Below are 27,224 nucleotides of genomic sequence, written 5' to 3'. Positions count from 1 at the left end.
CAAGGCATATATACTACACAGAACAAAGTACAGAAAATGTACACCGAAACACAGAGAAAAGTATATGCAATGTACACACGCAAAAAAGTACAAAAGTTATACAGGCAGGACCCGAAATTTCATCAAATAAGTCATATTCCACAGCAGCCAATTCAAAGTTGAAAATCAAGTTAATAATAAGGGATGGGAAAATGTTGATTACTTATGGTTACTCAACATTAGACAAATGCCACAATAAGTGCCTTACTTTTAGAAGCCGTTCATTTAACTAATACTTCATTATTCAGCAATCCTTTTGGAATGAGGTAGCTAGACCTATGCTATGCCTTTGGGCAACCTTAGTTTGGACCCTTCCGGCTATTATATATATATATATAATATATATTATAGGAATATATATATATATAGATATATATATATATATAATATATATATATATTACTGTCAATACACACACAAGACTAGGTGGATCAAAACTAGGGTGGGAAAACTATCATAGGTCTATAGCATCCACATTCCAGAATAACTGCTCAATACCGAAGTAGTTCAAGGAACTGCTTCTAAAAGTAAGGTAGTATACTTTTGTTCAGTAGACGTAAGTAATTAATATTTTCCTATCACTTGTTAACTCTCAACTATGAAAAGTTGATTAAATTTTGTGACGTAAAATGAATACTTCTGAGCCCGTGCGTTTGTTTGTGTGTGTGTGTGTGTGTGTGTAGAGAGAGAGAGAGAGAGAAAGAGCTTAATTCCACAAGCAGAACTAGACCAGACGTAAACGGCATCGTGAACCGAGTGGTCAATACTGCCAGAAAATTGCAAATATCTTTGGTCGCCGGGCGACCTAGCGTATACGAAATGGGTGGGTCGTGTAGAGGGGCGGTCGCCAAGAAAGCAGCACGTACGTTACGTGTTGGGAAGCGCTACACGAGTCTACAAACCGTATGGGCGGCAGACGGTCTAGGCGGAGGGAGGAGGAAATGATTTGGTTACAGTCGTGACTGTGCTCGTCTCTCTAGACTCAGTGCTGCTCCTCTGTCACGACGTGTCCCTTACGACGGCCAATGAAATCGCTATACTTCCTCTTTGTGTGTTCTTATGTGTTTGGTGTTCTTGAGGTTACCACATTAAACGATCAAGAGAAGTGAATGCAACAGGTAAGTGCCTTTGAAGTTTGACGTCTATACGAATGTTGGGCAGTCATCCCGTCCATTTACCCAGCCAGTTCTTCGTACGTTGCAGAGGAATATCCGGCCGAATGGGAAAGAACTAATAAAAATCTTAGCACTGTCCTTCGAAGAGGTTCTAAGGCCAAATGGGAAATAAATTATCAAAGATGTTCGGTACTGGAGAGAAAAGTAGTAAAAACGAGAAAGAAGCAATATAATGTCGAAACCTTCCACGATTGCTGCGCGCCATGTTGCCATTCGTTTGTTGCCACATGCACGATAATTATCATGCAACTTGCAAGCACGTAGGAACGGTGCCCTCGGTAGCTAATATGCGGCTCTGTACGAGAATTTTGTGTGTTGTGAATTGTACCATTTGCATAAAAACTTTATTTTTACTTCAAAAGTGGCATGGGATATATTATATGCTTGTACTAGCCTATATACTAGGTTCCGGACGCCCTTTTTAAACTGAATGGTGCGACCATACGGAGGCATTGGTCGATCTAACTTCAGCGAAATATTAATAATTTCCTAAGATATCATTCAGGAGTCATTCGTTGTCAACTAAGGTGATAGATAAGTCTTTCTTCTTCTTCATCTTTGAAGGCAAAGACATATTTTACAAGCTACGGCATACTGTAATTCAGTTCATAAGAATGATCTCGTATAACGTGTCAAAATTGTAGGAAAATATTACGTATTGCCAAAACTCAGAAAAAAATATTACCTTGACGTTCCTCCGACTTTCATCCATTTTCGTTGCGTTCCACACACCCAAATTCATACGTTTATCGTATTTTTAAATAAAAATTTATGGAAAACGCTTTCATAACATTATAAATTGGAAGTTTTTAGCCACACATTTTTAAAAATATATTTCATTTTTACTCTTAGAATCTCAAAAAAAGAATAAAATTACGAAAAAATTTAGCTAAAACGTATCCACCGATTTCAACTTGGAAAGGAACAGCTGACATTGCGTGACGTAACCACTGAAGACATACAACAAGAAACCTCTTACTTTCTTGTGCATGTTAACTGTTCCATTGCTTTGTAGTCCATAACATCGAAAGTAAAGGTTTAACTAGAAATATCCATAAATATGTTAAACATCTTGTTAATGATAAAATTTTCCTCTTTGGCCTATACGCGTATTTTTTTTCTTTACCTGCTAAATACATATTCCATTTAAAACACCACAATACACCATGAAGACCTGTTGGAAATCGTTCGTTATTCAGTTAAAGGAATATGTTGAATAGGCTTGGCATAATTTTAAAAACTTTAGTAAAGTTAGATGTAAAAGTCACACTTCTGTTATGCTTTAAAAATACAAAGGCCTAAATATCAGTAGCATTAAACTAAACCTTGAAAATACCTTAAAAATTTGAAAAATCGTCGAATCTATTATGCGCATTTAATATTTTTATTTTAAAAATGTATATTTCTATATTTGAAATAGAAATATAAACTGTCAGTTATAACCAGGTAATAACCACTACGAGTAGCAGGCTGAGAGGAGAGCACTGAACATTGGCAGCACTGCCAATCAATATTTACCTCATTGCATAGTTTACAAAATTGGTAACTATGCACAAAAGAACTCTTCATTTTATCTATCCGTAAGGGGGGGGGGGGAGGGGGAGGCAGGTCGATCACCTTAGCAATGAAAACATGACAAACAAACCATGCAACGGAATTTCACGTGGTAAGTGTCGAAGTCAAGTCCACGGGATGATGGTTAACAAAGTAACATAAAATACGATATAATATACTATACTGTTTGTTTTTCATCTGTCCATCGGCCTGTGGTGTTTTCGCATGGTAACACTGCGTCCCAGGCTTTAAGTTACGCTATGTGTAAATTTTAGTTAAATAAAACGATATCTGGGTGTACATTTGCAAATGAAAAGTATTTTAATAATTTACTGTATGCGAATTACACCGTTAATATTCGAAATAGGATATTATTTAAAGCCCGGGACACAGTGTTATCATACACAAACACCGCAAGCGGATGGACAGATGAAAAAAAAAAAAAAAAAAAAAAAAAAAGGAGTTTATAGTTTAGGTAAGCTGCGAGTGCGTGTCCTGCCACTTACGTTAGCCGCTCTCTGGACCTTCTTATCGATACATATGATGTGATATGCGCAACCAAAAGGAGATATGTGTATAAAAGGTATCTGATATACCTAGGAGAATTGCTGGTATTAGGCTGATAAGGGATGGATAATGTAGACTGGTATTTTGTGCACCTAGAATAGCTGATATCAGTTGGCCTTTCACACACAAAAAAAACGAAAGAACCATGTTCGAAAGAACGTTCAGTGTGACATTCTGTCTTAACTCTTTAATTTTCAGATTTCTGAAATAAATAAAGAAATGAAGAGAAATGCCTGTTAAATCAACTGTTGAAGACCTTAAATCAATTTGGCTGTATAGTATTTGATCTTATTCCAATATTTTGATATATGCAGTCATTTTACCCTAGTTCTGAAAAACAGTTTTGACATGTAGCTACTACTCGTGAGAAGACTGAAGCTAATCCAGAAAGAAACCCCCTTCAACGATGAAATACTACAACGGTAATTCTAAAGAATAGTCCCGCACGGACTGCAAGGAACGTAACCGCGGATACATCCACGAGGTGTTGGGTCGTCCAATGTATTTCGCGGTGTTTAGTACTGGGCCCTGGGGGTTAATTACAGTCGTCCGAATAAATATTACTTAAAATTCTTGTTCAGGAGGTAAAACTGCATAGACAAACCGCAACTGCCATAGTCTAGGCCGCCGCGGAATAGTATATATATATATATATATATATATATATATATATATATATATATATATAATAGATATATATATATATATAATATTAACCCAAATTGCCAAGTATCTGGTTACTACACTTACCATTTGTACTTGCTAGTACAAGAGACCCTTTTATTCCTGGGTCTGGGACACCCTTTGTACTTAGGGCACAGTTTGTTCAAGTACCTGGTTATTACTTACCTCACTACAGCTAGACACCTGACCCTTCATCACAAATACTAAACGTCTGAATACTCTAAAGGTAAGAGTGAGCCCTTAAATAACTGAACAGTCAAGAAAACAATCAGTCTAAGTTCATTAAAATAGGTGTGAGGTAATCTTAATTAAAGGGCATCACTCCTGCTACGATTTAAAAATCTAAGTATTTCCCTGATTCTGTTTTATTTGTGGGAAACGTCACAATTATCACTCTATATTTCTACCTAAACAAAAATAAAATATAATAATTGCAATATACTGGTTTTGTAATAAAAATGCTCATATAAATTTTAAATACAAAAATTTATTTCTAAATTCAAAATTTATAAATGAAATTCACAATCTCAGGGAAGTTGTTATTACTTGAAAACAAAAGTTTAACTAACTCTTGAGTTAATTATTAAGCAAAATTAAATCAAAGTTTATCAATAAAATTAATTAAATTAAATCATAAAGCAATAATTAAATTTGAAATTAAATTTAATTAAATGCAAGTTAATTCACAAGTGGAAGATTCAAAAATTACACAATAGAATATTATTCAAACTAATTAAACAAAATAGACAATGCAGAAAAACATAATACATAATATGAAAACAATTAAAGCATTGACAGTACAAACATTAAGCATATAAAAATGGGATATGTCAAAAGACCAAAGCAAAAGATAAATGTTGAGAATGATAAAACCTCGAAGTGCACTTCAAAACATTTGTAAAAATACCATATACACAGCTGCAGCTTTAAGGCCTGTTACACACTTTCACACTTTCGGGGCGCCTTCACAAAACCAATAGATATAATACTATGTTTAGATTCCACAAACAACACACATATTACTAAGAATTATATAAAAATGAGTGACCAGTTCGTTACGTTAAGTTACTGAAACAGCCTCGCAACCGAGCGAGCGAGAGAGAGAGATTTTGAGAGAGAGAGAGAGAGAGAGAGCAATGTTAAACACTGTAATGCACGCTGCTGAGTCTCAAAAGCCAATCGTATCAGGGGAATGGGTGTATTTCAGTGTACACGTCTAAGACGAAAACACATTACGTCAACTCTATAGGGGTACCTAATACAGGGCCTCTTTAACTGTGTTCACATATGTCTATGAATAAGGCTCTCTTGTTCCTTTACAGGCCCGACCTGGATGATAAAAAATTAGCTTAACTCATCTATTTTCAAGGGGTTGAATAACATTGCGGTCTGGGAAGTCTTACGCTTGTTTGCGCCGATAAAGAAATCAGCTTAGCTAAGACATTCTCAAAGTGTGACAACAACCCTCTTCCAAAGGCTCTTGAGCTTTCACTCTCTCTGTCTTACGTACTTAAAAATGAAAAGTGTGGATCACTTAAGACATGTTATCTTTAAATTTGGGAATCTGAACACACCAAAACATACATTTCATAACATGATACACAGGTTCTGAGGTGAATTAATCGTATTACCACAATTATAATTGCATCATAAAACCTATACTATAAGATTCCTCCCCCCAGAAGATTAGTTATTCCGGGGTTGAATCCCACGATTCACAACGAGATAAATAATCGGCAACTACATTGTTCTTACCCGATATACCTTTATATTATACTGTTGCAAGCACAAAGACCACCTGGTCAGTCTTTGATTATGGTTTTTCATCCGCTGTATGAATGACAGGGGATTGTGATCAGACAACACTAAAACTTCTTCATTCCTAGGTCTGTTCACATACACTTCAAACTTTTTCAATGCTGTGATTAAGGCTAGAGTTTCCTTTCAATAGTTGAATAGTTTTTCTGATGCTTTTTCAGTTTCGAAGACAGGAAACACACAGGGTGTAGGAGGTTATTTTCATCTTCTTGAAGTAGAAAGCTCCAATTCCACAATCAGAGGCATCAACTTGTATCACAAATTTTTTATTAAAGTCTGGAGCTTGAAGCACTGGTCTTGAAGTTAAAAGGGCTTTTACCTTCTCAAAGGATTCTTGACATTCTGGAGTCCAAACAAACTTGGCTTTGGGACTAGTTAAGTCTGTCAAGGGAGCTACTACGGCTGAGAAATTTGGACAGAAACAACAATAGAATCCAGCCATGCCCAAAAATCTTTGTAGTTGCTTCCTAGTAGTAGGGGGGGGTAGCCTTACGAATACCTTCCACATTAGCATTCACCGGAGCGAGAAGACCTTTTCCAACTTCCCAAACTCACTCTTCTCTAGGTTGACTGTTAGTCCTGCCTCTTGTAGTTTCTTGAAAACTTTCTTCAGGATCTGCAGATGTTCTTCCCACGTTGTAGAGTAAATGACTATGTCATCAAGGTATATACCTACTCCTTCTATAGATCCTAGCAGTTGATCCATCACTCACTGAAATGTGGCTGGTGCATTCATCAGACCAAATGGCAATACAGTATACTGATACAATCCAAAAGGAGTAATAAAAGCTGACAGCAACGTTGCATTTTCATCTAAAGGTATCTGATAATATCCCTTCAATAAGTCTATCTTGGAAACAAACTTGGCTTGCCCAATATTATCAAGTAACTGATCTATAAGAGGCAAGGGGTAATTGTCAGCCATACTTATGGAATTCAGTTTCCTATAATCAGTACACATCCTAAAGGAGCCATCAGGTTTCTTCACTAACACACATGGAGAACTGAAGTGACTTGAACTGGGTTCTGCTAATCCATGTTGCAGCAAATACTGAACTTCTTTCTTCAGAACATCTCGATGATAAGGTGATAAGCGATAAGCTCTTTGCTTGAACGATTTCCCATCTTCTTTGATCTTGATTTCATGTTTGCTCAGATTAGTACGTCTGGGTACATCTGCAAAAATCTCTGTGAAGCTTGTAATCACTTCACTCAATTCCTCACCTTGTTCAACATTAAGATGTTTCAGTTTATCCTCCAAATTTTCCAAAATTGAAGAATTATTCATCTTGCTTTCAGCTCCCAATTCATAGCTGTCATCGTCTTCTGTAGATGAAGTTGTCTGTATTATTGACACAGTTTCGGTTCTAGTTTCTGAGAAGTAAGGTTTCTTCTCTCTGGTGTTTCAATCACATAAGTTCTATCACTTAACTTCTCAATTATCCTGTAGGGGCCTTGAAATTTATTTGTAAGGGGAAATCTCTTGACTGGCAGAAACACTAACACTTGTTGACCAACACTAAAACTTCTTAGCTTAGTCTTTCTGTCATAGTTCCTTTCCATTTTCTCTTGACTCATTTTCAGATTTTCTAAAGAGAATTTTCTAATCTCTTCCAACCTTTTCCTTAAGTTCTTCACATACTCTCCTTGGATTTCCTCTTTATTTTCTACCCAATTTTCTGCAAGAATCTTCAAAGGTCCTCTCACTTCTCTTCCAAAAATCATCTCATTGGGTGAACATCCCATGCTTTCTTGATAAGCATTCCTAACTTCAAATAACATTAAGGGTAAACCAACATCCCATTCTCTTCCTGACACAGAACAATACTTTGTCAGCATACTTTTCAATGTCTGGTGGAACCTTTCCAAGGCACCTTGAGTTTCTGGATTATAAGTGGTTGATATCTGTTGTTTCACCCCTAATAAGTTCATCACATCATGGAATAACTTGGAAGTAAAGTTCGTTCCTCTATCACTTTGTACAATTTCTGGTATACCAAACTTTGAGAAAAACTCCAATAGTTTCTCAGCAACTATCTTGGCAGATATGTTTCTAACAGGGATCGCTTCAGGATATCTGGTAACAGGACACATTAATGTCAACAGATATTCATTTCCTTTCTTAGTCTTCGGAAGCGGTCCAACCATATCTATAATCACCTTGTTAAATGGTTCTCCTCTAACTTCTATAGGTTGTAGGGGGGCTTTCTGAATGGTTTCATTAGGTTTTCCAGCGATCTGGCAGGTATGGCACTCTCGACAGAACCTGCTAACATCTTTATGAAGTCCAGGCCAGAAAAAATATCTCATGATCTTCTCCACAGTCTTCCTGACTCCCATATGTCCAGATTCATGAGCCACTGCTACCACTTGCTTTCTCAATGGACATGGAATCAAAATCTGATGATATTCGCCCCATTCAGCATTTCCGGGTATATCTGAAGGTTTATACTTCCTCATCAGCAAACCTTCCTTCAGTTAATAACAGGTAGGAATTTGTTGCATTTCTTCCTGATCAACAACTCTGAAGAACAAATCTGCTAACGATGCATCCCTCTTCTGCAAGTCCATTAGCTTCTCTCTTGTTACCTGTCCAACTTCAATAGTTGAACTATCAATATCTGCTACCTCAGCTACTGCAGTTTCACTACTATCTTCAGGAACACCTTGACTACTCGGAGTCTCTTCAGGAACAACAGGTTCTTCATTTTCTTGGGAAATCTCTTCTTGGTCAGCTCCACGGGAGGCATCACTCCTCTGGAACAATTGTTCTAAGTTCAAAGATCCTTCACTTGATCCGTCTTGGGCATGCAAATCCTCAGTTTCTTCACCAACAGTTGTAATTCTCCTCATACTTCTGGTAGTTACACAACTAGGGAACAGGTGGGGGTTATTCTTCTCCAACTCTACCTTAGGACTAATCCTCAACAGTTTGTCTGTCACTACAGGACAAGGAACAAATGGAACACCACCAACTTCATTTCCCAACAGAACATGTACACCTTCCACAGCCAGTGAGTCCTTTACAGCAAAATCAACATTCCCTGTCACCAATTCACAGGACAGGTGTAAGCGGCATATAGGAGTTACTTCCTCTCCTCCTATACCCTTCAAAATAACTGAATCTCCAGTGAGATTCTTCTCCAACATTGGGTGAGCACCACGTAACACCATGCTATGGTTGCTCCCTGTATCACGTAAAATCTTGACTGGTACCTGCACACTCTCTTCCTGAGTTGCCAGTGTACCCTCATAGATATATGGCTTAAAAGCCTCCAAACTGCTCAGCCACTCACCGCTTCAAGTTACATTTCCACTGGTTGCTAAACACTCAGCTTGTTTAGTTTCAGTCTTCCCTGTAGTCGGATTCTTCCCCACATTGTTCTTAACAGTCTGTTTGATATGGTCACCTCTTACTATTTGACCAACAGGCTTGGACTGCTGATAATTCCAATAACACTCCTGAATGAAGTGTCCTGCTCTTCCACACTTAAAGCAGACAACATTAGGCTTTTGCAACTGTTTAGCAAAATTAGATGAGGATTTCCCATTAGCTTGCTGAGGAGTATTATTACTTGTAGGTTTCCCATTTATAAAATTGTTCCTGAAACCTGGAAGACTTGAAACCTGGGCGTGGTTGATTCTGGTACTTGACATTATAATTGCGCCTGCTACTAATTATATTGTAGTCTTCACTCAGTGTAGCAGCTTTGTCAAGTTTTTTTAACCTCTCTCTCTCTCAATTAGGCTCTTATATGCTCAGGAATACCATTAAAATATTGCTCTAAAACAACTAACTCTTGTAACTCTTCAAAAGTTGTAACTTTAGCTGCCTCCAAACATCTCTTAAAACACCTCACTTTATAAGCATAATCCAAGAAAGTTACTTTTTCATCCTTTCTTAAACTTCTGAATCTTTCATTGTAGTACTCTGGGGTCAACTGGTATACTTGTAGCACATTATGTTTGAGCACCTTATAGTCTTTACACTGATCAGCTGTTAAGGCTAAATGAGCACTTCTCCCTTTACCAATCAAGACACTTTGTAGCAAAACTGACCATTTATCTTCTGGCCATCCCATACCTGAAGCCACTTTCTCAAAGTGATCAAAGAACTCTTCTGGAGCCTCTTCAGTAAACTTAGGAATTAACTTCTGCACTCTTACTACATCAAATGCAGGGTCTTGATTACCATGGTTAGGGTTAGACGGTGTTGCAGGTAATGTGGATCTAGCTCTTATCAGTTCCATCTCCCTTTCATGTCTTGCAATTTCTCTTTCCTCTTTTATCCTTTGCCTTTCATCTTCTGCTGCTTTTTCTTCTTCTCTTTCTCTTCTTTCTTGTTTTTTCCTGTCTATTCTCTCTTTTAGCCTGCATTTTCAGCTTAAACAAACTTTCTTCTGCTTCTATGCGTCTGAGTTCTAACTCTGCATCACTTTTCTCTTTCTTCTCTACTTGCTTATTTATAAGATCAGCCTGTGCTACATTCATCAACTCTTGAGCCAGTTCTAACTCATCATCATCAATTATTCTACCAGAGTCTATCAATGCTTGCATGACAATGCATTTGATATGTGCTTTTATCATGCTGCTAGACACATGGCAACCACATCCTACTGCTAGAGCACTCCACTGTGCCTTAGTCAGAGTAGTTGCAGACAACACTTGGATGGAAGGGGCTGCTAAAAATTCCTGAGTATCGAATGGAGCCATTTTTCTCAAATACAATTCTTACAATAAAATGCAAAAACAAATATATGGTCACTCTTCTAACAAAATATATTCCTAACACCACCAGTATAAGCTAGAGTGATAATGTGATTTGTTTTCCTCCCTGGTTTCTGGGGATCATTGATACTTGGTACATAAATTGCCTAATATCCCGGGTCTGGGCACCGTTAATACTTGTGACGAAGTGGCCTAGAGTATATGGGTCTGGATACCATTAATACTTGGTGCACGAAGTTGTCAAAGATCTGTGTCTGGACACCATTAATATTTGTTAACCCAAATTGCCAAGTATCTGGTTACTACACTTACCATTTGTACTTGCTAGTACAGGAGACCCTTTTATTCCTGGGTCTGGGACACCCTTTGTACTTAGGGCACAGTTTGTTCAAGTACTTGGTTATTACTTACCTCACTACAGCCAGACACCTGATCCTTCATCACAAATACTAAACGACTGAATACTCTAAAGGTAAGAGTGAGCCCTTAAATAACTGAACAGTCAAGAAAACAATCAGTCTAAGTTCATTAAAATAGGTGTGAGGTAATCTTAATTAAAGGGCATCACTCCTGCTACGATTTAAAAATCTAAGTATTTCCCTGATTCTGTTTTATTTGTGGGAAACGTCACAATTATCACTCTATATTTCTACCTAAACAAAAATAAAATATAATACTTTATTGCTATGTACTGGTTTTGTAATAAAAATGCTCATATAAATTTTAAATACAAAAATTTATTTCTAAATTCAAAATTTATAAATGAAATTCACAATCTCAGGGAAATTGTTATTACTTGAAAACAAAAGTTTAACTAATTCTTGAGTTAATTATTAACCCTTAAACGCCGAATGGACGTATTAAACGTCGAGTCAAAATGTCCCCCGTATGCCGAATGGACGATCCATATGTCGACTCGAAAAGGTTTTTTAAAAAATTCGCAGAAAAATACTTATAGGCCTACCAGCCAAAAACTTTTGAATCACGCGCCTTGGGGGATGCTGGGAGTTCACGGATCAAGGCGTTGTTTTGTTTACAATCGTTACGCAGGCGCGCAAGCGCGAATTTCTTTCTTATCGCACTAAAAAGTATCGGTGACACATCTCAAAAATTATTTCGTCACTTTGACATAATTTTTGCACCGTTTTAAATTATCCGTTACATGAAGTATTATATATGAAAATGTGCGCAATTTCATTTAAAATACAAAAAAAAATGATTGTAGCTTTTATCAGTTTTGAAATATTTCCATATAAATAACGATAAGTGCCAAAATTTCAACCTTCGGTCAACTTTGACTCTACCGAAATGGTCGAAAAACGCAATTGTAAACTAAAACGCTTATATTGTAGTAATATTCAACTATTTACCTTAATTTTGCAACAAATTGGAAGTCTCTAGCACAATATTTCGATTTATGGTGAATTTATGAAAAAAATAACATTTTCCTTACGTCCGCACGGTAACTCTTCCGAAAAAATCATACGTGCGATTGTGGTAATGTTTGCACCATTTTAAATTAGCCGTTACATAAAATTTTATATATGAAAATGTGCGCAATTTCATGTAGAATACAACGAAAAATAATTGAAGGTTGTAGCTTTTCTCATTTTCGAAATATTTGCATATAAATCACGATAAATAGAAAAAAAAAACATGTTTGGTCAACTTTGACTCTACCGAAATGGTCGAAAAACGCAATTGTAAGCTAAAACTCTTATATTTTAGTAATATTCAATCATTTAACTTCATTTGGCAACAAATTGGAAGTCTCTAGCACAATATTTCGATTTCTGGTGAATTTATGAAAAAAACTTTCCTTCCCTCCGCGCGCGGATTCTCTGCCATAAATCTCCGAATTGCGTACATCGCATTCTCGGAAAATTTGCTCCGTTTCATATTAGGCATTTCATAGAGTTTTATATATGAAAATGTGCGCAATTTCATGTAGAATAAAAGGAAAAATATTTGAAGGTTGTAGCTTTTCTAATTTCCGAAATAATTGCATATAAAAAAAAAATTTATAAAAAAATTTCGACATTTGGTCAACTTTAACTCGTCCGAAATGGTCGAAAACTGCAATTGTAAGCTAAAACTCTCACAGTATCGTAATATTCCATCATTTAACTTCATCTTGAAACAAATTCGAAGTCTCTATAACAATATTTAGATTTATGGTGAATTTAAAAAAAAAAAAATTTTTTACGTCCGCGCATTACGAATTCATGCATCCTTTTGTGATAATATTTTCTGTGTTGCTTTTATCGTTTTACAATGTGTTATATACCAAAAAGATCGCAATTTAGTTTACATTACAACGAAAAAAAAAGTAACTTGTTACCTTTAACCGTTTTGCGCACAGCGTGATTTGAATACAATTATATATGAAATTTCGTTTTTGCGCTATCATATATCGCATTATTTATATATGATAATCATAATTTTTATAATTTCTGATGGTTGCATCTAAACTTCAGGCAATGACAAAAATAGGAGCCAAAAATGAACTCTTAATCTTCAAAACTAAGTGCGCTGTGATTTTTTGAAAAAAATATTTTTTCCGCTTCCGCGCTCACTCCAAACCGGCCCCGGCATTCGGGAGAGGTTTTGATTTTTACCGCTTCGGCGTTTAAGGGTTAAGCAAAATTAAATCAAAGTTTATCAAGAAAATTAATTAAATTAAATCATAAAGCAATAATTAAATTTGAAATTAAATTTAATTAAATGCAAGTTAATTCACAAGTGTAAGATTCAAAATTTACACAATAGAATATTATTCAAACTAATTAAACAAAATAAAGACTGCAGAAAAACATAATACATAATATGAAAATTAAAGCATTGACAGTACAAACATTAAGCATATAAAAATGGGATATGTCAAAAGAACAAAGCAAAAGATAAATGTTTAGAAATGATAAAACCTCGAAGTGCACTTCAAAACATTTGTAAAAATACCTTATACACAGCTGCAGCTTTAAGGCCTGTTACACACTTTCACACTTTCGGGGCGCCTTCACAAAACCAATAGATATAATACTATGTTCAGATTTCACAAACAACACACATATTACTAAGAATTATATAAAAATGAGTGACCAGTTCGTTACGTTAAGTTACTGAAACAGCCTCGCAACCGAGCGAGCGAGAGAGAGAGATTTTGAGAGAGAGAGAGAGAGCAATGTTAAACACTCTAATGCACGCCGCTGAGTCTCAAAAGCCAATGAATGTTTTATATGCGTAACTATCGTATCAGGGGAATGGGTGTATTTCAGTGTACACGTCTAAGACGAAAATATATTACGTCAACTCTATAGGGGTACCTAATACAGGGCCTCTTTGACTGCGTTCACATATGTCTATGAAAAAGGCTCTCTTGTTCCTTTACAGGCCCGACCTGGATGATAAAAAATTAGCTTAACTCATCTATTTTCAAGGGGTTGAATAACATTGCGGTCTGGGAAGTCTTACGCTTGTTTGCGCCGATAAAGAAATCAGCTTAGCTAGGACATTCTCAAAGTGTGACAACAACCCTCTTCAAAAGGCTTTTAAGCTTCCACTCTCTCTGTCTTACGTACTTAAAAATGAAAAGTGTGGATCACTTAAGACATGTTATCTTTAAATTTGGGAATCTGAACACACCAAAACATACATTTCATAACATGATACACAGGTTCTGAGGTGAATTAATCGTATTACCGCAATTATAATTGCATCATAAAACTTATACTATAAGAATATATATATATTTACGTTTGAACCGGCCTCATGTGGCCCAAAATATGTAAAGGAAAAGATTTGATGGAAAATGCACCTTAAAAGGATTTATTGTGTTAATTTATTCTAGAAGAGGTCGCCAGAAAACTCAGCTAATTACTTTACACACATTTATTTACAAGAGGCTGATTACTGGCCTGGAGAAAGAGTAAGTGCAGTTTGTCCACACGGGGACTAATATCTCTCACAAGGGGATAGCTGGCTAAAATGAGATTCACATAAAAGCTGGTTTTCAAAATTATTCATATTATCTTGTGGTAATGCAGTACTTGCGGGCACGAAGACTTGGACACGTGACTCAGCAGATCTGGAAAAGATCCCAGATTAGACACAAATGAATTAAAGATTTCTTGCGAATTAGGAGTTTGAATTTTGAAAATGGGGAGTAGTTACGACACTAGGAGGGAAAGAACTGGCAATATGACTGATTCACAAGACGTTCCTGGATGCCATAGTAAGTGGACCTTTGTAGAAATACGGTGTCGGCTTTGTCTCAGGTCTGGGCGCGCCAGTAACGCCTTGGTAGGCCTAAATGGAAGGCTGGCTGGCTGGACATCCATCCGAGGTCACGACTGGAGGCGACTGAGGTCGAAGGCAGGTGTGTTTTATGGGGGATGGGTTCAGCTTAACCCCCCAAGAGAAGAGCAGGGCATCCTGGAAACAGAACATATGGCCAGCAAAGGGTTCACAGGAAAAAGGAGCTTAAGACATAGGCCTAATAAGTACCTGGCTACCTACACACTTCCCTTTGGGATACGTCCCTAAGGCTGCCAAGAGTCTTTATTTCCCCCTTCCCGCAACTACGGCTGGCCTGCTTTGGGTTCCCGCCTAAAATCAGCTGATATTAGGGTAAACAAGGCTGCTCTTTTAGAAATAAAATAGATTAAATAAATGCTGGGTAGACGAGGAGATCAATAAATGTAACAGCTCCCCCTGTTAAGAAGGCATTCACTCCCTTTCGGACATGAAGGCCTTGGCTAAATAAGTTGATCGTCTCGGCTACCCAGTTCTCTTACTCTAACTGAGGTTTTTAGAGCGATACAGCTAACTACAGTGGCCTACCTATCTTATAGGTGGAGACGCTAAATTTACGAACTTATTGAATTAATGTAGTCTAGCCTAAGTGAGAACTACGGGTCGCCTGTGACGACAGTCTAGTCTGCCCCTATGTAAGGTTACTTGAAAATTCTACTTGCTACTACCCTAATGCCTTGGTACTAAATTATTAGCCTAACCTACTCATTACAGTTAATTAGAGACGCAATCATTCCAGAGTGTGGTACGCACGGTAGTGGTTTATCGAACTGAACTGTCAAAATACATAAGATGAGGTAATGATGCGTGAGGATGATGAGTGATTAGTAGTGTACCAGGATGGAATTATAATGAGATAATTATGACATTTACGTGAGGGTTAGTATTACCAATTCCAGGGGTTAGAGGATTAGTTTACTGGCAGATATCAGGCTTGCTACCTTCTCTGGGTAGGTGCCAGGATCACTCTGCAAATGAAGGTGACATTGTACCTCAGGCACAGGTGTCAAGGAGAGCATGAGGCTCTTTAGTTAGTGTGTTAATTACGTCCCTTCTTCTTCTTCTTCTTATTCCTCCAGGGCCTGGCTATACCAGTCCTAGGAGTAGACGGAGGCACCGACTCTGGGGTAAGGCCAGAAACGCCGTCACAAGCAGAGGCAGTGGTAGCCTGAGGGATTTCAAGAGAACACCCTGCTTCGGTATCTGCAGCAACCGTCGTAGAGGTGGAACCTACTGCAGGGGAGGCCCTCACTTCGGCTGCTGCGACAGCCGTCGTAAGGGTAAGACTCCAGGCTGACTCCTGGTCGGCCAGAGAAGGTGAGGTCTGCCGGAGGTTCATCCTCGGGCGACAGAGGTGATGTTGATGAAAAGACTCATGGACTTGGGATTGGCCATGGGCTGCAGTAAGCTCCATGCCTGTTGGAGGATATCCTGTAGGAGGATCCTTGATTAGGTTAGGCGCCGGCTCTAGCTCGGGGCCAGGCGCAGAGGTCAAGGTCTGTGGTGGCTCTATGTCCAGGCTGGACGGAGCGTGGCACTGCTCAGTGCTGCCAAGTGGCACTGGCAGAGAGTTGAGGTCGACTGGACCTGTGAGGGGTACTGGAGATGCAATACCTCTCAGCGGGCCCTTGGTAATGGGAGACAGAGGCTCCTGTCTCTTGTGGTAGGCTAAGCCTTGTGGAACATGGACAGTGTCCGCTGCTGGTAGCTTGCTAGGGCACCTAGGCCAATTAGTGGAGTGCCCTATTACGTTGCAGGTTTTGCAGCGAAACTGTGAGTGATCAATCTCCCTCCGTGGTAGGGGGGAAGACTGTTGGTGGCCATACTTCCGGGAGGAAGTAGGTCTTGGATGGCTCCTTTCTTTTGGAGTGGTTTGTTGTGGGGTTAGGACCCCTAGGCTTTTTGAAATGCGAGGGAGACTTCATGTCTTGCCCTAGGAGGAGGTCGTAACCTCCTGGAAGGTAGCTTGCAACTGCAAGTGTACATACTTTGGTAAGGTGAAGTTGTGCGACTCTCAATTGGATGGTGGGAAGGATCATCTTAATGTGGTTGATGCCTTCAATGGTAATCAGTTGACGTCTGTCAATATTAGCCCCTCGGGGGATTCGATCTTCCCGTATCAGGGAGATTTGAGCGCCAGAGTCATCAAAGGCTCTGATGGGGCTTGGCGGATAATGACCTTGGAGGGGTGCGACGGTTATAGGGCCCTGAGCTGGGGGTCCTAGTGAGGAAGAATTGGTGACGGCCATGGCGATGGCGGGGATATTAAAATTCGCGCATCTTCCGTAGTTGGCAGACATGTGACACTTGCGGCCACAGTCTCGGCAGAACTGGGTCCAGAACTTCTTCCGGGGAATCTGTGGCCCTGGAGTGGTGTGGGGAAGGAACATCCCCAGAGGAGGTCCCGTCCCAATAGGAAACCTACTCCATGCCAAATTGTACTCACTACGCCCAGGCGGTGAAGTTTGGTGCACCAAGGAGTGGTGACCTGCAGGACGACTGTGGGAATGGTCTTGGACTGCCCTTTGACCCAAGTCATGGCCCACCTGGTGTGCTCGTTGACTGTGGCACTGGCTGGCACTTGGTCCCGGTCTATGAGACACAGATCGGAACCGGTATATACCGTAACTGGCAGAGTCACTGGTAGGGTAGAGCCATCCAGGGGTGCCACTGTGACTGAAGTGGTCCACACCCGCTCAGAGTGAGACCTAGACTCGGGCATAACGGCCGAGGAGGTTGTGGCACTGATCAGGTGGACGTGCCTGGTCGAAGGCACCCGGGATATCCAGGGGAGTAGTGCCCTGTAGCCCCACAGGCTCTGCAGGAGCCCCTCTGCTGGGCTGGTCTCCGTAGGGTGTCTGATTGGTCTTGAGAGGAGGCGGAGGCACCATTCGTTGGCGTAGGAGGGTTCTGAGGAGGTTTGTGGTTTGCGGCGCTCTTGAGGCAGCACTCTGCTTGCGAGGTGACCCACTTTCTTGCAAATGTTACAAGTCCGTAGGTGTCCTTGGTGGGCGTCCTTTGGCCATGTGGATCCAGAGAGCTGACTAGGTGGCACTATGCGCCAGTGTGAGGTGCTGTGAGACGGGTGGAAGGTTTCCCAGTCGTCAGCCATGTGGCAAGCTTCCACAAGTGCCTTGGGTTGCTTGTCGTTAAGGTGCACTGTGAGTGGTCCAGGTACACACTGGTAGAGGTCCTCCAGCATGATCCTGTTAAACAGGTCCTGGAACTCGGTGCACGACATGGCCTCGAGCCAGCGCTTTCCGGCTTGGGCCTTGTGATAGGAGAAGTCACTCCAGGCCCAACCAACTTCCTTGGCCGGGCCTCAGAAACGCTGTCTCCATCTCTCCGGGGTGATTTCATACGCCTTCGTAATGACCCGGCGAACTTCCACCATGTCCCCTCGCTGACCCTGATCCAGTGAGCGGAGGGAAGTCTTAGCCTTGCCATCCAAGTGCTTGGCAAGCAGGGTGCCCCTCTCTATCTCGTTGGTAGTGTAGTTTTCAAATAGGGCTTCCACTTCTTCCAGCCATGCCTCGGGCTCATCCTCCGTCCACTTCGGGATTAGAGCGTTAATGCTTGCAATGGGACTGTGCGACACCTTAGGCGTGGGGCTGGGAGCTGGCTGCATGGCTAGAGCTTCGGCACTCACCTGTCGTGCCTTCTCCATCTCGAGATCCTTCTCCTTGAGGGCCAGCTCATGCCTTCTCTCTTCTTCTCTTGCTTTTCTCTCTGCTTCTTTTTCCTTCCTCTATGCTTCTTTTTCCTTCCTCTCTTCTTCTCTGGCGGCTTTCTCTTGCAAGAGCAGATCGTCCATCCTCCCCTTCACCCACTGAGTGAGTTCCTGCCCGGTGTAACCGGCGTTCGTGCCCAGAGCCATGAGTGTCTGGAGCCTCTCCAGCTCCATGGATATATGTGGTTGTGCAGCAGGAGAAGACATTTCTCTAGGCTGCAGTAGAGGCTCGGATGAAAATGATGGCCAGGAACAGTACTGGATGGAATGGGAGTGCCTACTTGGTAACATGGCACTCACTTGGAAATGGGTTCTGCAATGTGGTAATGAAAAGTCTTAAAAGACTGGGTGCTCTGCGGCACTTTGGGAATGGCACCTTCTAATGAGGTGAGAAAATCAAATGGAGTGTGCAGTGTACGTCACACTTAAGGGCGTTCCTAACTTGGGAGACACCATGCCTCGGGCTCATCCTCCGTCCACTTCGGGATTAGAGCGTTAATGCTTGCAATGGGACTCTGCGACACCTTAGGCGTGGGGCTGGGAGCTGGCTGTATGGCTAGGGCTTCGGCACTCACCTGTCGTGCCTTCTCCATCTCGAGATCCTTCTCCTTGAGGGCCAGCTCATGCCTTCTCTCTTCTTCTCTTGTTTTTCTCTCTGCTTCTTTTTCCTTCCTCTATGCTTCTTTTTCCTTCTTCTCTTCTTCTCTGGTGGCTTTCTCTTGCAGGAGCAGATCGTCCATCCGCCCCTTCACCCACTGAGTGAGTTCCTGCCCGGTGTAACCGGCGTTCGTGCCCAGAGCCATGAGTGTCTGGAGCCTCTCCAGCTCCATGGATATATGTGGTTGTGCAGCAGGAGAAGACATTTCTCTAGGCTGCAGTAGAGGCTCAGATGAAAATGATGGCCAGGAACAGTACTGGATGGAATGGGAGTGCCTACTTGGTAACATGGCACTCACTTGGAAATGGGTTCTGCAATGTGGTAATGAAAAGTCTTAAAAGACTGGGTGCTCTGTGGCACTTTGGGAATGGCACCTATGAGGTGAGAAAATCAAATGGAGTGTGCAGTGTACGTCACACTTAAGGGCGTTCCTAACTTGGGAGACGCTGGAATGGGCAACCTGTATGTCCAATACAGGTGCATAGCACTTTGAGGAGGCGTTCCTTGATTGGGTGATCCGGGATAGCGGATACACTAATGGAATGGGCGTTCCGTAGGACGGACACGCAGGTAAATAGCCACCTGTACGTCCTGTACAGGTGCACGGCACTTCAGGAGGCTTTCCTTTTGGACAGCACTAGTAGTGCTGGTATTGCGGCACTTCGGGAGGCGTTCCCTTGTTGAGTGTTCCGAAGGATCACTGATCCTTGTACATGGACACACTAATGAATTGGGCGTTCCGTAAGGACAAACACGCAGGTAAAGGGCTACCTGTACGTCCTGTACAGGTGCAATGGCACTGGTAGCGTGGTGGTGTGTCCCGTCAGACGACACTAAATGCAGTATACTCAAATATACTGAAGAGAAATGGCACTCTGTTCGTGGCAGAGTGTAATGGTGAAGGAGAGAAAGTAAAAGGGGGGAGTACTTCAGCGGCCAGTCGATGGACAGTGTCAAGAATTAGTGGCACTGTAAAATGGTAAGACCTGTGGTGCACTGGTGGTGGCCAGTCCTAGACTGGTAACGACTTCCTTGATGGAAGTAATGAGGTTACGGTGGCACACTGTGCGGTTTGTGCTTGCGGTATACGCAAGTCTTTTGGGATAAAGAAATGGAAAAGACCGCTCTGGCAACGACAGGTAATGGTAATTTTGGAAATGCTCAGTAAATGAAATAAATGCTTGCACGACGGCAATGGACAGAGGTGCATATCACGCTCAGTGTAAATGAAAGGCACAAGAGACTAAAATAATGTTAATTCTGCATGCGTAATGGTAATAGACGTAGTACTCTTGGCTTGGTATAATAGGTTTCTCTCTCTCTCTCTCTCTCTCTCTCTGAGAGGGTGAAAATGATACATGACGAACTTCCTTGTATTTATTTGAACTAATAATGTTTGTTAATGTGACGCAACTTGCGTTAAATGATCTACTTACGGTAAAGTTAAATAGAAGAATTGCTCTTTCGAATAAGTTTTACGTAAACGATAACGCACTAGCGATGAACGATGTTTACGTTACTTTGAAATGGATTTTGTTTTCATATGAAATTTACAATGACACGTTTTACGTTATCAATTCTTGTAATTTACTCTACTTTTACGATTTACGTTAACTCTACGTAAGTTTACTAGGTCCTTGTGACAAGTGAAATGACGGTAAGGATTTTAAGATGAAAATGTTAGCAAACATTTGTAAATGGAAAAGGTTACGTTAAGTCGGAAGTGAAAAGAAACTTTTGCTCAGCGAGCGGGTGAGCGATGCGAGGTGAAACGTGTGGTGAGGCTAGCAGAGCAGGCTGCTACCCGCGATGGCGAATCAGCTGATTTTCTGTAAACGCGGAGGCAATTTACAACACGAAATTCTAATTTCTTATTCAAAGTAAAACAGCATTAAATTTTCTGGCAGAATGATCAATGCTAGTATGGAGATTGATATTATTTACGTTAAAACTTCAAGACTTACGTTACTTTGCTTAAATCGTTGAGATAATGCTTAAAGGGATAAAAACATGGCTGCGCGTTGTGTGAAACAACGGTTGGCTGGCAGGCCTGAGAGAGCGCATGCGCTAAGCTGACGAGAGCTGGCAGGCTAAGCGGTTACCAACACTTGGAATGAAAACTAAGTTAAAACGAATTCCCCTAACATATCACAGACAAAAGAATTGTACACTTCTTTTGCCGTAACTATTAGTAGAACACTCCTAACTAGCTAGGCTTGCTAGCTCATGCAATAAACCCTGGCAAAGTGCTTCGTAGTTTGAACTAGTACTTTTTGGCATCTATCTTACACACGTGATCGTGTCTTGTCAGGCGAGCACAATACAAAATAACAGAATTCACTCGGCGCTCTGGCCGTTACAATATTTTAATATTTCTCACTTAACACTTATTTAAAACACTTCTAACAAATTTACTTAATGTACCTTAAGCTAACATTGGTTATAAATAATCATATATGAATGATATACCTTACCGTGAGTCTGTGTCTCCCGCAAGTGTGTTCCGATTTACGCTTTGTAAAATCATTTACAGTTTTACAAGGGATAACGCGTTTTACAAGCTTTTTAAGCAAGCCCGGATTCGATGCTGGCAAGCTTCGCCATTTTTACGTTTGAAGCCTTGGCCTGAAGGACCCAAATACGTAAAGGGAAAGATTTGAGGGAAAATGCAGAATAAATTACTCGAAACCTACCTTAAAAGGGATTTATTGTGTTAATTTACTCTGGAGGAGGTCGCCAGAAAACTCGGCTAATTACTTTACACACATTTATTTACAAGAGGCCGTTTACTGGCCTGGAGAAAGAGTAAATGCAGCTTGTCCACACGGGGACTAATATCTCTCACAAGGGGATAGCTGGCTAAAATGAGATTCACGTAAAAGCTGGTTTTCAAAATTATTCATATTATCTTGCGGTAGTGCAGCACTTGCGGGCGCGAAGACTTGGACACGTGACTCAGCAGATCTGGAAAAGATCCCAGATTAGACACAAATGAATTAAAGATTTCTTGCACAAGTTACAGTACTCACTTTGTCTAACACACTGGGGGGAACTCTTAGTGTTAAATGAAATATTCAATGACTTTACTTGTGTGGGATGATCACAAAAGGGAGGCATGCGGCCACGAGGCAGTGAAAAAGAACAAAGGAATGTTCATTTGAGAATTAGGAGTTTGAATTTTGAAAATGGGGAGTAGTTACGACACTAGGAGGGAAAGAACTGGCAATATGACTGATTCACAAGACGTACCTGGATGCTATAGTAAGTGGACCTTTGTAGAAATGCAGCGTCGGCTTTTTCTCAGGTCTGGGCGCGCCAGTAACGCCTTGGTAGGCCTAAATGGAAGGCTGGCTGGCTGGACATCCATCCGAGGTCACGACTGGAGGCGACTGAGGTCGAAGGCAGGTGTGTTTCATGGGGGATGGGTTCAGCTTAACCCCCCAAGAGAAGAGCAGGGCATCCTGGAAACAGAACATACAGCCAGCAAAGGGTTCACAGGAAAAAGGAGCTTAAGACTTAGGCCTAATAAGAAGTACCTGGCTACCTACACACTTCCCTTTGGGATACGTCCCTAAGGCTGCCAAGAGTCTTTATTTCCCCCTTCACGCAACTACGGCTGGCCTGCTTTGGGTTCCTGCTAAAATCAGCTGATATTAGGGTAAACAAGGCTGCTCTTTTAGAAATAAAATAGATTAAATAAATGCTGGGTAGACGAGGAGATCAATAAATGTAAACTTGATATATATATATATATATATATCTATATATATATATATATATATAATATATTATAATATAATATATAGATATATATATATATATATATATATATGGAACACCCTTATTCCACATAAGTGGGAGGCTGGCAGAGTAGGCCTACCTGTGCCAACCAAGACTAAAGAGCCTACGTTACACGATATTAATGCCTCTTTCACTTTTTTCTTCTTTTCATAATCAGGAGGAGTTCTCCCACGATGATGGAATCTTGAGGCATTTCAGAGAGAGCACTCCAAGAGCCTATAAGAATGTATTCCAGTGGAACATCACGGCCAAGTGACTGGGCGTGTGGGGGTTGTGGCTATGAGAATTTTGCTTCGAGGCGGAACTGCAGACAGTGTAACATTCCGAAAGGTTTGTGGTTGATATTTGCTTTAAAAGTTGAAAGGTAAAGTTTTTAGCAAATTATCGCTAAGTAATACCAGGTAGTACTATTAGACAGCAGATGATACTGGGTATTAATTTGCAGACGACAGTTTTAATGTGCAAAATTTCACTAGTCTAAGAAAGTGCCTCAGTGGCGTGGTCAGTATGGTGTTGGCGTGCCACCTCGGTGGCCGCAAGTTCGATTCTCATGCATTCCATTGAGGAGTGAGAGATATGTATTTCTGGTGATAGAAGTTCACTCTCGACGTGGTTCCGAAGTCACGTAAGGCCGTTGGTCCCTTTGCTTAAAAACCACACTGGTTCTATGCAACATAAAAACACCGTACATACAACTAGTGTAAGGGCGATTGGGCTCATAATAAATCCTAGGAAACCAGAAGTAGTGAGGACAGAATATGCACAATGGGACAGAAAAAAAAAAATCATGGTTTACAGAAGCTGGGGCATTTTTTTGACGTGTCAACATCCCGAAGGTGGAATCCTTAAGAAAAATAGAGAAATATATTACCTTATTTTAAGACTAGTTATTTCATCAAGCAAGGGTGGAATATTGGAGGTGATATAAGTAATTATTCTCCCATTAACAATCTTCATACAATGGTATACTACCCATCAGATATGCTGTAGACAGAAAGCCAAAATCAGTACAGCAGCTTCTTTGTTACATCTCCAGTTGACAAACTTGCACCTGGACTCAAAAGACCCATAATTTCCATTTATGATGAGCATCATGAGAACCTTCATTCACTGTTTCTTCTAATATATGTATATTCTTGACAAATTATCTGGTTTTATTTCTTTATCTATGTACTGTATTTTGAAAATACTTTGCATGTACACTATACTCAACAGTGTTTTTCTTGTTTTGAAATCCATTGTCTTTTTCAGATGATAATGCTGCAGAAGTGCCTTCTCGTAATAGAGATGTTGATGGCACAGGTAAGAGGAAAAGTGACAGATTTTCAACCGGCCAAGGCCCCAGAAGGAGACGTGAGCACCCTATAGGTTACAAAGCTTTAGAAGCGTTATTAGACGAGCCTCCTGACCAAGTAGTCTTGCAGTTGTTAATGGAGAAATCTGGGTATTTATTGTTAGTGGAGGATCCTTCAAATACAAGTTTTGATAAGATGTGTCTATTGATGAAAGTGTTAGTACTAGCAACTAATGCCAAAGCTAACAGAGAAAGCTTGAATATGTTACTGACAAAAACTTTCCAAGCTAAATTTGTTAATCATTTGATGACTTTTTCTATAAATTTGTTCATTGAAAATGTGCGTCCTAATCAAATGCTCAGTTATTTTAGTGACTTGAGCATTGTTTTGGACAAATTTTCACATACAATGGCCAGCGTGGCTATGAACAGGATTTTTGTGCTTGTTGAAGGCTGCTTAATGTCTATGAAACTAAGATCTCCCGAGCAGTGTAAAGAGCTTATTTCAGTGTATGAAGGGATTAAGAATTTTCTCGAAAAAGAAAAAAAGAAGTGGGAAAATCAAGAACAGAGGAATTCAACAAGTTACCGCAGGGGATACCATGACCATCTTCAGCCACCAAATGACTTTCGTGAAATGCCAGTTATGCCAACTTCTTCCGAGATTAATGATCCAGAGAAGCCATTTTTAAGAAGAAACATTATCCAAGGGCAATATGATAATATAGATCATTATCTTGATGTGCAATTCCGATTACTACGGGAAGATTTTGTACGACCTTTACGAAAGGGAATTGTGGAACTGAAAACTAATGTCAAATCACAGAACAGAGAACTTTATGTATACAAAGATGTGAGAATTGTAGGTACTGAGGTAAAAAATTTCAGTCTGATTCATAACATACGACTGAAATTACCAAAATCATTTAAAGCAGAAAATTCAAAAAGACTCCTATTTGGCAATTTTGTTTGTTTCAGTAGTGACAACTTTAGGACTGTGCTATTTGGGTCAGTTGCTGAAAGAAGTCCAGAAATGCTAAAGAAAGGAATTTTGGGAATCAAATTTGATTCTGAGGTTAAGAAAATTTCATATACAACTTTAACCATGGTAGAATCAAGGTCTTATTTCATAGCTTATAAACATGTTCTTACAGCCCTTCAGAAAATATCCGAAGATACATTTCCAATGGAAGAGTTTATTGTTCACGTGGAAACTGACATGCCTCTCCCAGAGTATCTTGACTACACCTCACACTATGATTTACAATGTATTCGTAGCAACAGTATGATGAAAGCCTCAGAGCTTCATAATGCCCTTTTTAACCTGAGGAATGCACCCGCTGGAGAGTATGTGAATGTTCCTGTATTGCGTCAAGTCCGCATTACTGAAGACATAACATTTTGGCCATCATGTGAAAATTTGAACCTTGACCATTCTCAGAGAAGGGCACTACGAAGTGCCCTCACTAGCAAACTTGCTATTATACAAGGACCTCCGGGCACAGGGAAAACATTTCTGGGACTTAAAATTGCTCAGATTCTTCTTAACAATAGTCACTATTGGAAAGGGGAGGGTGAGAAATTCCCTATATTGGTGGTTTGTTATACTAACCATGCTCTTGACCAGTTTTTAGAGGGAATGGCTCAATTCACCAAGAGCCTTGTTAGGGTTGGATCAAGAACCAAGAGTGCCCTCATTCAGCCTTACCAAATCAATTCACTTCTTAAGGATCTACGTTCACAGCGTACAGTGCCACAAGAAATTCACCAAAATAGAATTGACATCATGCAAAAGCTGCAACAATTGCAGGCTGACATTGCACCATGGAAAGTAATGGTCGGTCAGCTCTGCGACCCAGTAGGAATTCTGAAACTAAACAGCTTTCTTGGTGAAAAAATTATTCCTGATGATATTGTAAGAGTACTGCAGAGATATACATGGACTTTGGAAACTTTCCTGTTGGATTCTTCATTTTCGAAAGATATTGTAGGAAAAGTTGATGAAAGTCCTCTCCATAGAATTAATAGCCGTTTGTATGGCATGAGTTTGCAAGATGATGATGATGATGACTATTGGCAAGATGCAGAAGACTATTTTGCTGAGGAGGAAGAAACAAGAAGACTGGATGAAGATTTTGAAGACACTGACAGTTTCATTGGACAGCCTAGAGACATCATGAAATACAGCATAACTCTTGAAATGCTGGAGAAAGAGTTGGAGACACTTGCTAATAAAAAAAAGAAAGCCAATGTAGGTCAGGTGATGCAGTTAGAAAAGAAAATGGAAGAAATCGAAAATAAATGGAAATTACTGTATTATGGATTGAACCTTCCTCTAGATATTGAGAAAGCTCAAGCCTTGGAAAGGCGCAACATAACGTTCTTGAAAATGGATGATCGATGGATGTTGTATAAACTTTGGCTTCACAGACTGACAGAAAAAGCACTTCCAAACCTTCGGGAAATGGAAGAAGAATTTGAACAAACTTCTGCAGCCTTTAATGAAATTAAAGATAACCAATTCCTGCACATCATGAGACATGCAGCTGTTGTTGGAATGACTACAACTGGCGCAGCCCAGTACAGCAATATATTACAGGCCCTGGCACCAGCTGTGGGTGAGAATTTCTCAGAGTTTAATTATGTTGCATCTACAGTATTTCTTTTGGTTGATTTGACTTCTCAAAATAGTCCATAAACTTAACCCAACTCCGCATCAGTCACCTTGCTTTGTTATGGGTACTTTGAATTCCTTGCACAATCAGATGAAAAGAGTTCTATTCACCCTTTTGTCCTATCCCTCTCTGACTTAATTTCCATCTAGGCCTAGTCTATCTAACCGACTCTCCCTACCTCACCACATGG

The 27,224-nt window shown here is 40.3% G+C and overlaps 1 protein-coding gene across 2 annotated transcripts in view; it reads left to right on the top strand.

The window, feature by feature from the left end:
* The first annotated feature begins 823 nt into the window (after window positions 1-823).
* The window catches only part of LOC135202497 (NFX1-type zinc finger-containing protein 1-like), a 93,247-nt gene continuing 66,846 nt past the window's right edge, over window positions 824-27,224 (top strand). Inside the window, exons 1-3 of one of the 2 annotated variants that reach the window (XM_064231917.1) lie at window positions 824-1,157; window positions 23,223-23,395; window positions 24,317-26,977. In XM_064231917.1, coding sequence (XP_064087987.1) covers window positions 23,290-23,395; window positions 24,317-26,977 — 2,767 coding nt within the window. In that variant the 5' untranslated portion in view covers window positions 824-1,157; window positions 23,223-23,289. The remainder of the gene's footprint in view (window positions 1,158-23,222; window positions 23,396-24,316; window positions 26,978-27,224) is intronic. The other variant, XM_064231918.1, reaches the window with a different exon arrangement.

This window comes from Macrobrachium nipponense, chromosome 30, assembly GCF_015104395.2.
Source record: "Macrobrachium nipponense isolate FS-2020 chromosome 30, ASM1510439v2, whole genome shotgun sequence".
In the NCBI taxonomy this organism is placed as follows: domain Eukaryota; kingdom Metazoa; phylum Arthropoda; class Malacostraca; order Decapoda; family Palaemonidae; genus Macrobrachium; species Macrobrachium nipponense.
Note: the sequence above shows the minus strand (reverse complement) of the source record. Positions and strands in the feature narration are given on the sequence as shown.